This window comes from Atractosteus spatula, chromosome 2, assembly GCF_055471065.1.
Source record: "Atractosteus spatula isolate fAtrSpa1 chromosome 2, fAtrSpa1.hap1, whole genome shotgun sequence".
NCBI classification, from domain to species: domain Eukaryota; kingdom Metazoa; phylum Chordata; class Actinopteri; order Semionotiformes; family Lepisosteidae; genus Atractosteus; species Atractosteus spatula.
In genome coordinates, this window is record NC_142707.1 from 62,430,120 (window position 1) to 62,445,136 (window position 15,017).

Consider the following 15,017-nt stretch of genomic DNA (forward strand, 5'->3'; position numbering starts at 1 on the left):
AGTAATGCCTGATTACAAATAAAATAAAATTGAGAATAACGGCGCACTACAAATTCTACTAAAGATACATGAAAGTTGAAAAAATAAAAAATGTAAACTGTAATAAAGAACTATTTTAAACTGCATATGACATACTTTTTTTCTTCGTAAGGTCGAGTGGTTGGGTCCTTATTTAAAGCTCACAGCGCAACAGGTTTGGCAGGTGTGTTGTGAGTTACCTGTAACAGGTGAGAATTGCTGAATCGTTGACAATATATTTCTTCTGTATCTGGTGACGTCTGTGGATAAAACATTCTTTGAAAAGTAAGTGGGATAACATTTTAATTTACATTTACCGAGTTTGTTTTTATCATGATAAATTGGTGGATTCGTGGTGTAGACTATACAGGTCTGATGCTTACTCCCACAGTGAACGAGTAACTTGATATTCTGTGATCATTATTGAGTGATGAGCAAAGTTTTAGAATTGTTGACAGTGGTCGGATGTTGACTGAATGCTTCCTGCTCTGTTTGGTTAAAAAACGAAAGGTAAAAAGTACAAAAAGAAGCCCAGATTGTTACATGAAAGATGAGCTCTTTGAAGAAAACAACTGAAAAGAAAAATGGAAACTCATTTGCGACAGTGCGCTAGTGTAAACTGCGGGAGAGAAACCTGACCGGCTTTTCACTATTAGTGTACGGACAGGAAAGAAGGTAAAAAGAGTTGGAGACCGAGAGAGAAAACTATGCCCAGTATGCAATTTGTTTTTATTTAGCGCAAATAGCGTATGGTAAAAGTTAAAACCGATTCAATAATCAACTGATCAACACGTGATCAACAAAAAATTACCTTAAAATGTTTCTAAATCTTCCTTTAGAAAAATAGGGTCTGGCACTGAGGGTTCTTCCTGATATCAATTTGGTATTGGAGACATTCAACTTCAAATAGTTCTGTTCACACCAAATGGCAAATCCACTTACAATTGGCCCATGGGCCCCACTCATCTGCTTGCATTAAGTGAAAGAGTCGTCTGCAAATTTAATTATGCCATTGAAATTCAAGTTCTATTAAAGATTATAGTGCTGTACGTTTTCATCAGTTTTTTTAACTCTTGTGTACAGAGAAAGGGAGCATGTCTTCTGTTGTATATGAAAGGATATTTAACTGTCAGCTTATATGTCTGTATAGCTTCCATCATGTGATATTAGAAAGGAAAGACAGTTTGTAACGCAGTTAAAAAGGCTACAAGGCCAACATTTTAAAAGGCTCAATCTCTTTTGTAGTTCAAAATATGGGTTAGTCAGTGTCAGTTCCACTCCAGTAATTTTAAATCTTCTGCCCTTACAAATATTTAGCAAGTTATTCCATTTAAAGCAAAATTCTTTTTCTTCTGCTAGGAAATGCTATAGCAGTAAAAAGAAATAAATATACTATTCAGGTTATTCAGCATACCTGAAAGTGTACACCTTATTAACTTTCGGTCAGAAGAATGTTTCATGTTTCTACTAATGAACCATTACAGTATATTTATTGGGTTTTCAATCACTGTTTCTCAGATTTATTTTTAGAATTACGAAATAGATTTAATTTTGACATTCCTATTTTCTTTCCCCACGAACTTTTGTCTTCTACATACCCTTCATCAACCTGTGCTGTGTGCAGTGTCTAAAATTCATTTATCAAGAATGTATATATTTTCAAAATGTTTCACACCTGACGGGCAGTAAAAACACAATATGAAAAAGACATGCACTGTAATATAAATACAGGAATCATCTACCTATACAGATGACTGGTAATAGGCTTTTGTTTTTCTATAATTCTTTTATGTAAGTGATATAAATACAAACTGTACAATTTTGAAATTCATAGCAGTTGTGACAATGTTAAACCAACCTGTTCCTTGGAGTTATTCAGTAATTAGAACATAAGTCATTTTATGTATAACATCATATTGTTTTATATGATAGTTTTACAATGTTTTGTCCTTGTCCTAAATGGTGGTAACAACAGAGGTTGACAGGGGTTTATAAAAGACCACGTAATAGGTTTATTCCATGCTGAAAAAAAGAAGAAAGAAAACACAACGTTTCGGCCAGCCACTAATTAACTTTCTTCAATACTGCATTGAACTGCACTGTGAGGTCTTGTATCCATACAGAACTATGATCAATTACATTGTGGGAGGCAGTGATGGTCCATCCTTCATGCAAATGTAACAAATTACATGTGAGTCTGAATACACGCAAAGGTGCAGTACTGTACTTCTGTCTCCTGCTCTTTTCACCTTCCTTCATGCCTGTACACCATTAGTAAAAACCCAGCCAAGTTTCTGTCCTTTACATTACACTAGTGCACATCAGAAAATTATATTCAGGTTTGGATTCTTTTGAGCTATTGTTTTCAAAACGGTTATCTTTCCATGTGAAAATCTGAGCTTCTTTCCTTCCAAATGGAGAAGGATGCATTCGTTTATAGGTAACAGTGCCTTTAGTGAAGTGAAATGTTCCACAGGAAAAATTCCTCATATCTCAGGTTTTGGAGCTTTGAAATGACACTAAAACCGTGTCTGTAGAACATCAGAGGTTACAATGCCTTCAAGGAAGACTGTGAGGATAGAGAAATGACTGGAAGTGACCACTTTGAATGGCTATATGTCTAAACATTTAAGATATTAATAGGCCTTGACTCCTTCCTTTACACAACAAATATATGCACTTCATTTCTTGGAAATCTGAGAGGGTTTTGCCAAAATAAAAAAAGGGTTGATTTTTGCATAGAGTAACAAAGTTGTTTAATTCACAACACATGTTGGGAATAAGAACACTGGCAAACAAACTATTAACACAGAAGACGCTACCCCTTCCCGTCATGGAGATTGATAGCCCTGCTTTAACACTTGAGCAGCTGGGTTTTGCTCTGTTATTTGCAATTAGCTGTGCTTTGGATTTTCTTGCTTGGTCGTTTAGCTGTTGCTTAAACAGCAAGTGCTACATTGCTGGTTTTTGCCAAAACAAACATAAAAGGCTCCAAGCCTCTGGTGAGACTTTTTGCCCAGCTTTAGAAGTCTTGTTAGTTTTATGCATGTTTTGGCATCTTTTCCCCACTACTTTATGTGAGTGGATGCGAGATGTGGTGTTCTTTCAGACATTCTCCACTACATGCACTTTGTGGGGCTTCTAAACTAAATCATGGATGATGCAGCAAGTTCATTCTCATATTCTCACTTCTTGTAGAGTAGAAGTAAGGCTAGTGCTGCAAGGGGGGTTAACTCGTGTTTTATAACTCATGGTTGTAGTGCCACCTTTTATTTGGGAAATTTAACTTTTAACTTCAATGCAGAAACTATAATAATAAGAAGAAACTTTATTTTATATGGCGCCTTGAAAGATGGCTTCTCAAAGCACTTTACAGAATGACAACAACAATAAATAAGAAGAATACACAAGATAAAACACAATTATACTATACAGAGGAGACCGTGGATGGTGGTACTAACTATAGTAGGAGCAGAGGGGTAAAGAATGGAACCAGTTAAGTAAAGGCTCTTCTAAAGAAGAAGGTTTTGAGTCTGGAGTTTAGAGAAGGTGACTCTCTTATATCCTTAGGGAGAGAGTTCCAGAGCTTGGGGGCATAACAGGAGAAGGCCCTGTCACTCATAGAATATAGATGGGTTTGGGGGACAGTTGGAAGACCAGAATTAGAAGAGCGAAGGTTGCGAGGTGGGGAGTAGGGCCATAATAGTTCAGACAGGTACTGAGGTGCCAAGCCATGCAGAGCCTTATAGGCGAGCATGAGGATTTTAAAGTCCACACGGAATTTAACGGGAAGCAAGTGCAAGGACTCCAGGATAGGAGTAATGTGAACACTTGAACTAGGCCTGGTCAGGATTCTGGCTGCCTTATTTTGGACATACTGCAGTTTGTTCACTGTAGATTTGGATACCCCAGTGAGTAGAGCATTACAGTAGTCAATGTGGGAGAACACCAATGTGTTAATTAGCTTTTCAGCCACAGTTAGTGATAACATAGGGTGTAATCTAGCGATTATTTCTGAGGTGGAAAAAAGATGTTTTGACAATATGCCGCACATGTCGGTCAAATGTTAAGCCAGAATCAAATATCGCCCCAAGGTGATGCCTATGGCACCCCAACTGTGCTTTTCAGAATAGGAACCAAGACCTATCTGACATCACACAATGGAAACAATCAACATTTTGCATTTTAACAAATACCAATCAGTGCATCTGTGCATCCACTGTACTTGCAGAATATATCGTACATTACATGAATTCACCGAATAAAAGAATCACTCTGCGTATGGAGTGTTGCTGGTGAATGAACTGACCCACTAAAGAACGAATTATAGTTGTGACATGCAAAAGCTACTGTAGACCTTCAGTGTGGTTGGTGACCTTCCAAGGTCTGGGAGGTGCTGTAGAAAGTACAAGATGTTTGGCATAACATATGCGATGGAGTCGTTGTCATGGGCTTGAATATTTTGTGATATCCATATATAATGAGCTCTGGTGGCAAGTACCTGAGCAACCCTGTAGGTTGGCCATTACTAACTCCATTATTGCTGTTGTGCTTGAGAAGACCCATTTTGCAGCCAGACGCACACATGGATTACAGAACATCCCTTCCCTAAGACCTAGTGGATTCTTCCAACTCCACAGCTGTTTTAACTAATCAAGTGAACTAATGAACTGAATCCAAAGCAGAAATATTCTGGCTACTAAGAGCCAGTGACACCTCCTCTGGAAGCGGCCGAAACCTGGACGTACTTGTCTTGTTCTGTATTCAGAAGGTGCTTCAGAGCTGCAGGCGATGCTCTGAGCTCCAGTAGAATGAGGTGTATCTAGGACCAAGTGTCTGTTACGCAACTTTCACACCCCTTTCATATCGCAAACTCCCTGACTAGACGTGGTTGCATCTGGGATTATGAGTTCTTGGTGGTGCACCGGTGGCAGAGGTGGCTCTGCTCAGGGGCAGGTGTCTTGGGATGTGCCACCACACTATAATTTCATGGTAGGTGCGAGTGGCTGTTATGAGAGGGTGGTGGAGTTCTAGGGAGTGAGGAGCTCTGCAGCACAGTCAAGCCTTCAGGTGTGAATACCTATTAAGCCCAGTGGGTGAAACTGGGAAGCAGCTATGCATAGACCCATCAGTGAAAATTGTCACTGGCAATGAGGCACCCTCTAAGAACTGAAAGAGGCATGAGTTTTTTTTGTTTTTGGATGCAGGACATCGTAAATAATTTGATCTTTGATATAGTATATACTTTCTGACGGGATCTGCTGGGGTGAGATAGTATCTTGCCAAATGTACAAACTTTTCAGAATAAGATTTAATAATAATCCTTATACTTTTAAAGCGCTTTTCTGGACACTCCACTCAAAGAGCTTTACAGGTAATGGGGACTCCCCTCCGCCACCACCAATGTGCAGCATCCACCTGGATGATGTGACGGCAGCCAGAGTGTGCCAGTGCATTCACCACACACCAGGTCTCAGTGGGGAGGAGAACAGGGTGAAGAAGCCAGTTCATAGATGGGGATTATTAGGAGGCCATGATTGGTAAGGACCAATGGGAAATTTGGCCAGGATGCCAGGGTTACACCTCTACTCTTTTTGAGAAACACCCTGGGATTTTTTATGACCACAGAGAGTCAGGACCTCAGTTTTACATCTCATCTGAAGGACGGCGCCTGTTTACAGTGGTGTCCCCGTCACTATACTGGTGTATTAAGACCCACACAGCCCTACTGGCCCCACTAACACCTCTTCCAGCAGCAACCTTAGTTTTTCCCAGGAGGTCTCCCATCCAGGTATTGACCAGTGGTAAAGGCCACAGGGACAGTTAGCCAGGACACTGGGGTTACACCCCTACTCTTTTCAAGAAACACCCTGGTATTTTTAATGACCATAGAGAGTCAGGACCTTGGTTTCAATATATATATAAATCTCAACCTAAGGAGCCATCTTTTTTTATTGTATATTGCCCGTATTTGGTATTTCAAGGCCATGTTGGTTGATTGGCTGAAGAGATTTTATTTGCAAGATCAACTCGCACACATTCCCTGTTCTGTTTGTTCCTGGTTACAGCAGTGTGTTAGGTCTTTGTGTTTGCCATTTTAACTTTGTACTTCAGAATATGTAATTTTTTTTATACCTGTCATACTGTACCATGTATTCTTTTTCCAGTTGATCATTTCCTGTTCTGTTTTCTGTGATTGATTTTCTGAGACGGTATTCTTTCGAGTCCAGAATTGTCCCTGGTTTGATTCTGCTGCACTGACAGCAAACATATTGCACGGTGAATTTAAACACTGTTTTCATGCGTCTGTAATTTAATTTGGCTCCTGCATAGAGTTACTGGGAGCCATTATAGTGAGAGTTATCAGAGAGCTGCCATCACTTTTGTTCTTGGTTTCTAACCTTTTGATTAATTTTATATTGCTTTCACAAAGTATAACTATCCTACAGGTAGGTGTTCCCCCCTGGCTGAAATGTAGCAAACCAGTCAGGCTTTATTTTTGTATGGCATAACAAACTCTATTTCTGTCTTGTGGCAGTTTGCTTATTGTGCCTTCAGTGTTAAATAATTCCCATGTCTGTTAAATTTCTATATCTGTTTCTCATTCATTATATATTTTTCTTTTTTTGAATGAGAGCTATATTAATTAGCATTAATAGCAGCAGATGTTCATGTACCTTTACAACAGGGCTGATGCATTCTGAAACATTGATTATCGTGTCATTTCAATTAAAGAATAATTGGGATGTTGCAAACATTTACGTTTTTATATTAATCCTAATTTGGTATTCTTCTAACCTGCGTAAATGGCAATTATTTATATGGTACTAATAACAAAAATTGTATTCTACTATATCCTTGAATAACAACATCAATTTTAAAACATTCAAAATAAATGTTAATATTTGACAAAATTAAAAACTTTACTTCCTAGAACAAACAGGAGAAGGCAGCTGTAAGTTCTAAAAGCCTTAAGATGAGAAGTGCAAGATCTGGCTGCGATATCCTTCAACTCTAGTTGGGAGTATCTACTCGGGCTGAGCCCTTCTATATTTAAAAGGGCAATCCTAGTATAATGTTAATTCTACAATCTCTATTGATCTTGCATGGCACACTAAGCCTGATATTTTGTGCTGCAGATACAGGAGTAATCTGAGGAAAAATGGGCAGTTTCATGACCCTTGGCACTGGTTGGAACAGTGGGTAGTGGTCCCTGATGAAAATGTCCATAATTACAGTATATATAAAGTTCCAAAATTATAATTCTGTTGGCTGTTATAGCCTTATAACATGTGGTTAAGTTGCTTAGGCAAACACTTTCTCACAAATTCAGTCATGCTCTATCTGGCTATTGAGTGCCGTTCCATTCTTTTTATCTTGAGTCTGCTTTTGCCACCTCTGCAGTGAACATCGGCAAGGCCATCCTTCTGCTTGAAGCGCAGAACATCAGGAATGCAGTCGCCTCAATTAAGGGGAGTATAAGAAGAATGAAAGCAATTAACAAAACATTTAAAAAAACAAGATGCAGTAAAAGAAAATGAGTACAGTAACGCCTCAGTATTTGTGAGAGTTAAGAACCTTGAAGGGTCCGTAAATCGTGATTTCATGATTGTGGGACTTACCCTATTTTCCCAATAAGGTATTATCTTCCACGGCCCGAGAAACAGGCATTTCTGTAGCAATTCAAATTACAGCCTGTGAAAACAAATTAGATCACTATTATGGTATTATGGCTTACCCTGGATTAGAGTTTGTTTTTTTTATCTTAGTAGTGTGTATTTTCTTCATTTTACATCATATTATTACAATAACTGCAGCACTTGTACTGTTATTAAATGTATTACACACGGTAATAACAGACAACCAAACTAAGTGTACTCATTCCTCCCACTCTCCTGATCCTGTGGCTTGTTTGATTATCTTTCTTTTAATTGAATGTGATCCTTTTCTGCAAGAAGTGCAAATGTGAGAGTTTAGGGGACCACTTACTTTACTTGCTAAGTTAATTTAACATTTCTTTTTAAGGTTTTCCTGTATAATGAGCTGTAAGCACTGATTAGAAGATTTTAGGAAGGCCAAGGGAGAGAGGGAAATGAATACAGCAACAATAGGCTCATATTTTTTTCAGTATTGCAATCGCCAAAAGAACAACAAAGTATGAAGCAAAGTTTAGCTGATAGAAAAATGAGAATTTTAGATGACAGGGAAATGAGTGATGTACCATTTGTCATGCAGCAGCAATACCCCAAAGGTGGCCGCGGGAGGTTTAGGTCAGATCCCAATCGCTTGGGCTCGGAATTCCGGAGGTTTCCGGAGACATCCGAACATTGAAGAATGAGCTCGCCAGAGAAGCCCGAAGGTCATCCCTTCAGTCTGTTGAGTGGTAGATGGGATCGCCACAGTGGTGGTGGACTGGAAGTGGCCATGATGGACCGGCAGACCTGAGGCAGTTGCTGTAGGGATGGGCTGTGAACTGTTACTTGACTCAGTTGTTGAGCTCTCCTGGTTGAATTTCTGGTTCAGAGACTGGCTGCTGGTGTATGGCAGAGCAACAGAGCCACAGGGTGTTGAGAAGACCAACTGTTGGCTCGCAGCTGACTGGTGGTTCTGTTGAAACTGTGATCCTAGAGAGACCATGGTGGGGGGGCTATTGGGGTGTAGCAGAGCGGAGTACCACTGAAGTCACAGCGGGGGTTGGCCGCCCATTGTAGCTGTCCAGGGGTACTGAGGAGATTGTGACAGTCTGATGAAACTATCAAGACTGCAGTGATCCAGGCAGGCGGCCTGACAGATGGCTTGTTGCTGTGTGGTGTTGCTGTGAAGCCGCAGAGACTGGTAAACTGACCACAGGCTGATTCAGGAACTGGCTGTCGGGTAAAGGCAGACCAGAGAGACTGTTGTAGTCATAACTGGAGCAGACTGTCAGCTGGGGCAGCAGCTGACACCCTCGAAGCAGAGTCTGGCTACTGACTGGAGTAACGACTGATTAAGTTGTTGCGGAGGCTGGCTGTCCAGTAGGGTAGCGGCTGGCACAGTCACAGTGGTGGCTGGCTGCTGACATGGGGACATGGGATGATGCAGGAATAACACTCAGTGGCAAAGACTGCTTCTGGGATCCACGATCCTTGGAAAGAGTCCGCATTTACTGATGGACAGTAGGTACTGCCACCGGTAGCTGAATGAGCTCGAGAAGAAGCACCCCTTCTGTGACGCTTCAGGATTAAATAATCCATGGATGAGTGAGTGATTTGGTAAAGGGAGGAGCCACCTGTAAGTTGGTCCCTACTGCAGCCTCTGAGCTACGGATGACTGCGATTCCTCATGGGAATGTTCTGATCTCCTGTGGCAAATTAATATGGTCTCTGGTATTTACCAGAAAGGGAGCAGATATGTGTGACATGTTCTAGAAACACCCAAACAAATCCCCAATGTCTGCTTGTATTCCACCATTTGTATTTATGAAATACTGTATATATATGTAAGACAAGGATAGTACTGACTAACTGGAATGATACCAAGTCAAATGCATTCATGAACGATAATAAATTATGAAGATTAGTACACAATCTAGAGGCACTCATAAAATTCCAAAGGATTAAAACATTTAGGACTGGCAAGACACCTGACAGGTGACATTTGATGTAGGCAAGTCTTGGCACGCAGGGAAGCATTTGTATAAACTAGAAATATAAAATGTGGCATGACTAGCTTGGTGAAGATAATTATGGGAGAACCTTAGGTTTCATCTGTGGGAAGCAATAAAGGATGCAAATCTAATGTTAGGTTATATGTTAAAACTGTAGAATTAAAACCAAGGTAGGCTATGCTAGATATTCACAATGCATTTGTAACATTTAATTTAGAATATCATGTACAATTCTGGTCACTGCGCTACAAAGAAAGTTATCACCACCCTGGAATCGGTTAAGAAAAGAAGAACCAAATACATTTCTGGGATCAAAAGAATATCTTACACTAACAGACTGAAATAACTAAACTTTTGTAGTCTTGAACAGAGAAGACTGTCTACGTACTGAATGCAAAATCCTCCGAGCTTTGACAGTCAGTCAGTTCTGTAGACTTCTTTAGAATCGACAGTGACACAGAAACTGGAGGACACAAGTGGAAGCTTAAAGTTAAAGCCGATATTATGGCTTCTTTCAAGGAATAATTTAATAACATCCTTGGATCAGTAACTACAGAAAAACCAAATGATCTAGATTGGAACTTAAATGAAGATCCAAGAGAGATGTAGTGAATATGGCTTTGAGTAAACAGAGTGGAGTTTATCAGGAAATTGTGGTAAAGACTTTAAATAAGACTCCTTTTCTCAGTGATGCTGGGCATGTTCTGGTTCTGTTTACTGTACACTTAAGGGGAAACGTATTAAGACCTAGTCAAAACAAACACTCCTTCTGTGGAAGGCAATGCCTGTAAAGTCATGAAACAGATTTTCTTGACTTTACACGGCCAGAACAATTCCAAGATCTTAATCTTACTGAAACCAAGTGAAACTGGCAGTTCAATCCTGTAGATGATTGCTTTCGTCACAAATTATCTTAAAGGCAATCCTGCTGGAGAAATGAGGTGGGATGTGCTGCAGTTATTTCTGAGCTTTTTGGAACTCACTTCATGCACTGATCTGGCTCTTTTTGCTGCTTTTGGAAGTCCAGCGCATCATTTGGTATTGATTTGAGTGAATGTAAGTTGTCCACTTGCCATATTTGCCATCCTGTTTTGTTCATGTGTATCTTAAGATATCACTGGAATCACATTTTAATCAACAGGCCAACTCAAAAAGTGACTTGTGCACTTTATCCAACTTCTTACTGTGCATTGATAAACTGCAAGAACTAATCAGCTCTTCAGGTTTAGTTTAGATTGACACGTTAGCATACCGGTTACATTAATGTAGTGAAGTGTGCTCGTGAGTGTTCCCTTGCTGTTACTTTATTTGGCCAAATGAAGGATCTTGCATGTACGCAGCTGCAGGACTTGTTCGCCGACATACACAGTCCAGGTGTACAAATGTGAAATACAATGCAGTGGAAATCAAAGTATACCACACCCTGGGTGGCAACAAAGCAAGGTGAATAATCTCTTTAGTCTTTAGTCAAGCAAGAATTGCAGAATGTCATAGAGGCAAACTATCGCAAAACGTTTGGGGAATTACTGTCCATTCAACTGCTTTAGTCAGACTGTGGCTCTGTGAACTGCTTCAAGTTTCAGTGTTAGTTATGCATTTAAATCTCATATCAGCTGTTTTTTTTTTGTTTTTATCATTAAAAACTGGTGTTTCATGTTTACTGTGGGTTACGAGCCCCTTTCTGTAGGAAAGTACAGTAGTCCTAAGATAACTATTCATTGGTTTGTTGCAATCACAGCCATTATAGTCTTTAAAATGGTGTTGTAGTATAAAAAGAGATGGTATTGGGCAAAAGCATTTTTTCTACTAGACTTTTGGACACAAAGATCGCAAAATAAGTGACCGTAAAAGGGCCAGATTAAAAACGATGAGTCCAATATATCTCAAGCTAAAATGGTTTTCCAAGGATGTTGATCCAACAGATTTCAGAATTTTGAGTGAATGGGTGGGTTGTAGAGTAAGTGAGGTGGGATATAGCATTAGAAAAAAACAATAAACCCTTTTCATCAGAAAGTTTGCATGTTTTTCTGGACAAATTAGACATATCTATAATGCTTTGTAAATTATTTGGTTATTCTCTGTTTAATATGAATTTTCCACTATTTTTCCAAGGGCAGATTATAATGGTAATAAAGTAGTTCTAAACCAAAATCAGTAACTTTAGCATAGTAATTGGCAGTTATGATGTTCTCTGTTCTGAAGTGAAAAATGTGTTGAGAAAACTAAAATGGTATCATTCTTCCACATAATATCACCGAATTATATCCCAAGGCAGTAATGTTAACCATTGTGCCACAATGAGTGGGAATGAAAGAATCTAAATCTCTGCAAGTACGTGTACATCTTACCTTCTTAAACATGCCTTTCCTGAATCTTTTCCGAATTTTTGTAATTGTGTTTCAAGCAGCCCGAGATGTTCTAATGAATGTTACTAAAAATAAAAATTATTATAGATTTGTTACTATAATGATTTGACTACAGGACAATTCATGTACAACTGTGCACAGGAGCCACTTGTTTACACAAAGGGTTTTGGGAACACGCTCTCCAGCCTTGTTGTCAAAGCGGGTATTATTTCAGGAAACCAGTGGAACAGGTCCTCAGATCATTTAACTACTATCATCCAAAAGAGGTCAGATAGCCTTCTCTCAATTACAACCTTTATTTTGTTCAATACTATTTCACTCACGGTTGTCCAATCCTAGTCTTGGGGGCTTGGTTTATCTGCAGGTTTTAACTCTTGGACTTTAAACATCTTCTTCTAGCTTTTCAAGTGCTGCTGCTGCTCTGAAGAGACTAGAGCAGTGGTTCTTAAACTTTTTGGACCGAGTACCACCCCTGATCAAACCAAAGCATTACCTACCAACATGAGCGTGTGCGCGTACATACTCACACGCGTATAATAAAAATGGCACTGAGCACTTGGTTAATTTGGATCGTACCGCCTTGTAGCCATTTTCTGACGCTTGCTAACAAGAGCAGTGCCGTCCCAAGAGCAGTTTAAGAAATACTGGACTAGAACATGTCCAGACACACTGACCCCCCAGGAGCAGAATCGCACAACTGTGCTCTTGCCTCTAGAAACTGAATGAGCTGTATGAGCTGAATGGCTTCCTCTTATTTGTAAACGCATAGTCTTCACATCTTACACAGTTGTTCACTATATCGAGAGTTTTTTCAAAACCTGGAAGCTTATTTTTATACAATGCAGTACTGCTCCACCCAGACTAATTTATCCTTTTAGTTTAGTTCTTTTGAAGAACAAACCATCTGTAAAACTGTTTTTCCTGGGGTGATATTTATGTCATCAAGTTTAAATAAAATCTCGCAGATTGATATGTCTTCTTTCGGAATATGTCCATTAAATGGGTTTATTAGCTTTGACGAACTGGCTGACGTGAAGATATTGTTGAAGATTGACTGACATGACAGGTTTTTCTTGAAACATGAAAACAGGTAAGACAGCATTGAATTGAGTTTTTACAGCAAGCTTGCTTTAATCACTTTAAGTAGAGGCTGCCCCCCAAAAAAACACTTTGCCAGTGATTGTCTATTTTAGGTTTCTAATGATATACTTTCACGTGGAAACCTATTTTATCACAATGTTATAATAAAACAATATCGAATATTAATTAAACGTCTTTCATAATAACTAGGATGCATTCATGATCATAAAATAAATGTAAACATTCCTTTAATCACAAGAAAGGACATAATATATTTCTGCATTAAAACTGTTCACCTTAAACTATAAATCAGTAATATTTCAGTAACAGTTTTTCAAAAAGAATTGTCTTTTCCATTGAAAGTGAGTTTTTTTTACTACCTTTTCTTTTGAAGCAAGGCTTATCACAAAGTGATACTTTTCTTTTAAAGTTGCAAATATTTTAAAGAGAGTTGTTAAAAGTATTGAAGGCTTTTGGCCACTGCCTTTGGTGGGTTTATGTTTGAAAACCAATCGCTTGCCCAAGAGCTTCTGTCTCAGCAGATCATCTGGTCAGTGTGATACCAGGAAGTTTCCTCCAATATTAAGTATATGGTCTACAGGAGAAAGACGAAAACAAATAGAAAATGCAGTCATTTAGGGTGCCTTTTGTAACATGTCTTTGAATCTTATTCCAAAAAAGTTTATGCACCGTTTTGTTTCAAGCATGAAATATATAAATGTGTTCACCAAACTCACATGTGGTATAATCATTGGCACTACTGTACTGTACCTGGTGGCATGTGGATCAGACTGAATCTATACAATCTGTTGCCACAAATCGGTAATAAGAGTAAATCATCATAGAATTGGCCATCAGATTTTGTATGTAAAGGTTCTCAATATTAAGTGCTTAAACAACATATTGGGAAGATAACAGAGCAACCAACAGATGAGTCTCATGAGTGTCTGTGAAAATATACAATTGCACAAAAATTATGAAGTATCTTCTATATTTATCTCTTAAAAAATTGAGAGGTGACTATACCTTAGAAGATTTTATTTAAAATTATGCATTTGTTTAAATGCATTCTAAAAAAATCTACTACTATTTGCAAAACATAGGATGTGGATGTCTAAATTTCTAAGTCACAGGGTGGTGAACTCGCAGTATGAGATTTTAAAAAATGTAGCAGTTCAGAAATATTTAAAACAAGATTTTCTGTACCTCTTGTGGGTTATTTCTTTAATCAGTTAACGTGTTGAGTCCTTAATGCACCAAGTAGCATAAAATATAACTGTCTTCTAATCTGGCTAAAGAATACAATATTGTAATGAATACTGTACATATCATTACAAATTCTAGTCATAAGGAATGATCAAGAAAAAAATATTTTAAATTTTAAATGAATACAGCACAACATTCATGGCTTAAAGGAGCTCAGACATCTGTTGTGACTTATGCTAAGGTAAGAAAAGTCAATTTAAATACAGAACTAACCTCTAGAATCGAATGGCATATACTGTATATGTGCTTTTATAATGATCTTATTGATAAAATAGCCTTTTAAGCATTCTAAGGGGAATTTGATTAAAATGCCAGTACTGTTCTATTTCATTCACTAATCATGTTATAAATGTACTTTATGGGTTTCAGTTTTCTTCATGATGATAAATTTTGGGGGTGTTTTCCATATTAATAAGCAAGCTACACACATTTGGATTATGGAGCCTGATGGAGACAAATAGTTACTGAATGTAAGAGGACAGTATTTTCAAAGAAAATGGCGCATTTTATCAAAGGAGGAATTGGAGGAAAACGATGTAAAAACCAAGAGGAGGAGGCTTTAGGAGATCTGTTGACGCCCAATGTTCCCCTTCAGAGGGAGGAAAGAAGGACTGATTGGCTTGTCCTATGGTGGTGGATTT

General features: G+C 38.6%; 1 protein-coding gene across 1 annotated transcript in view; it reads left to right on the forward strand.

Annotated features, from left to right (window-relative positions):
* The first annotated feature begins 181 nt into the window (after positions 1-181).
* Positions 182-15,017, forward strand: part of sh3yl1 (SH3 and SYLF domain containing 1) — a 56,889-nt gene continuing 42,053 nt past the window's right edge. The window contains exon 1 of the mRNA XM_088906654.1: positions 182-303. Coding sequence (XP_088762780.1) covers position 303 — 1 coding nt within the window. The 5' untranslated portion in view covers positions 182-302. The remainder of the gene's footprint in view (positions 304-15,017) is intronic.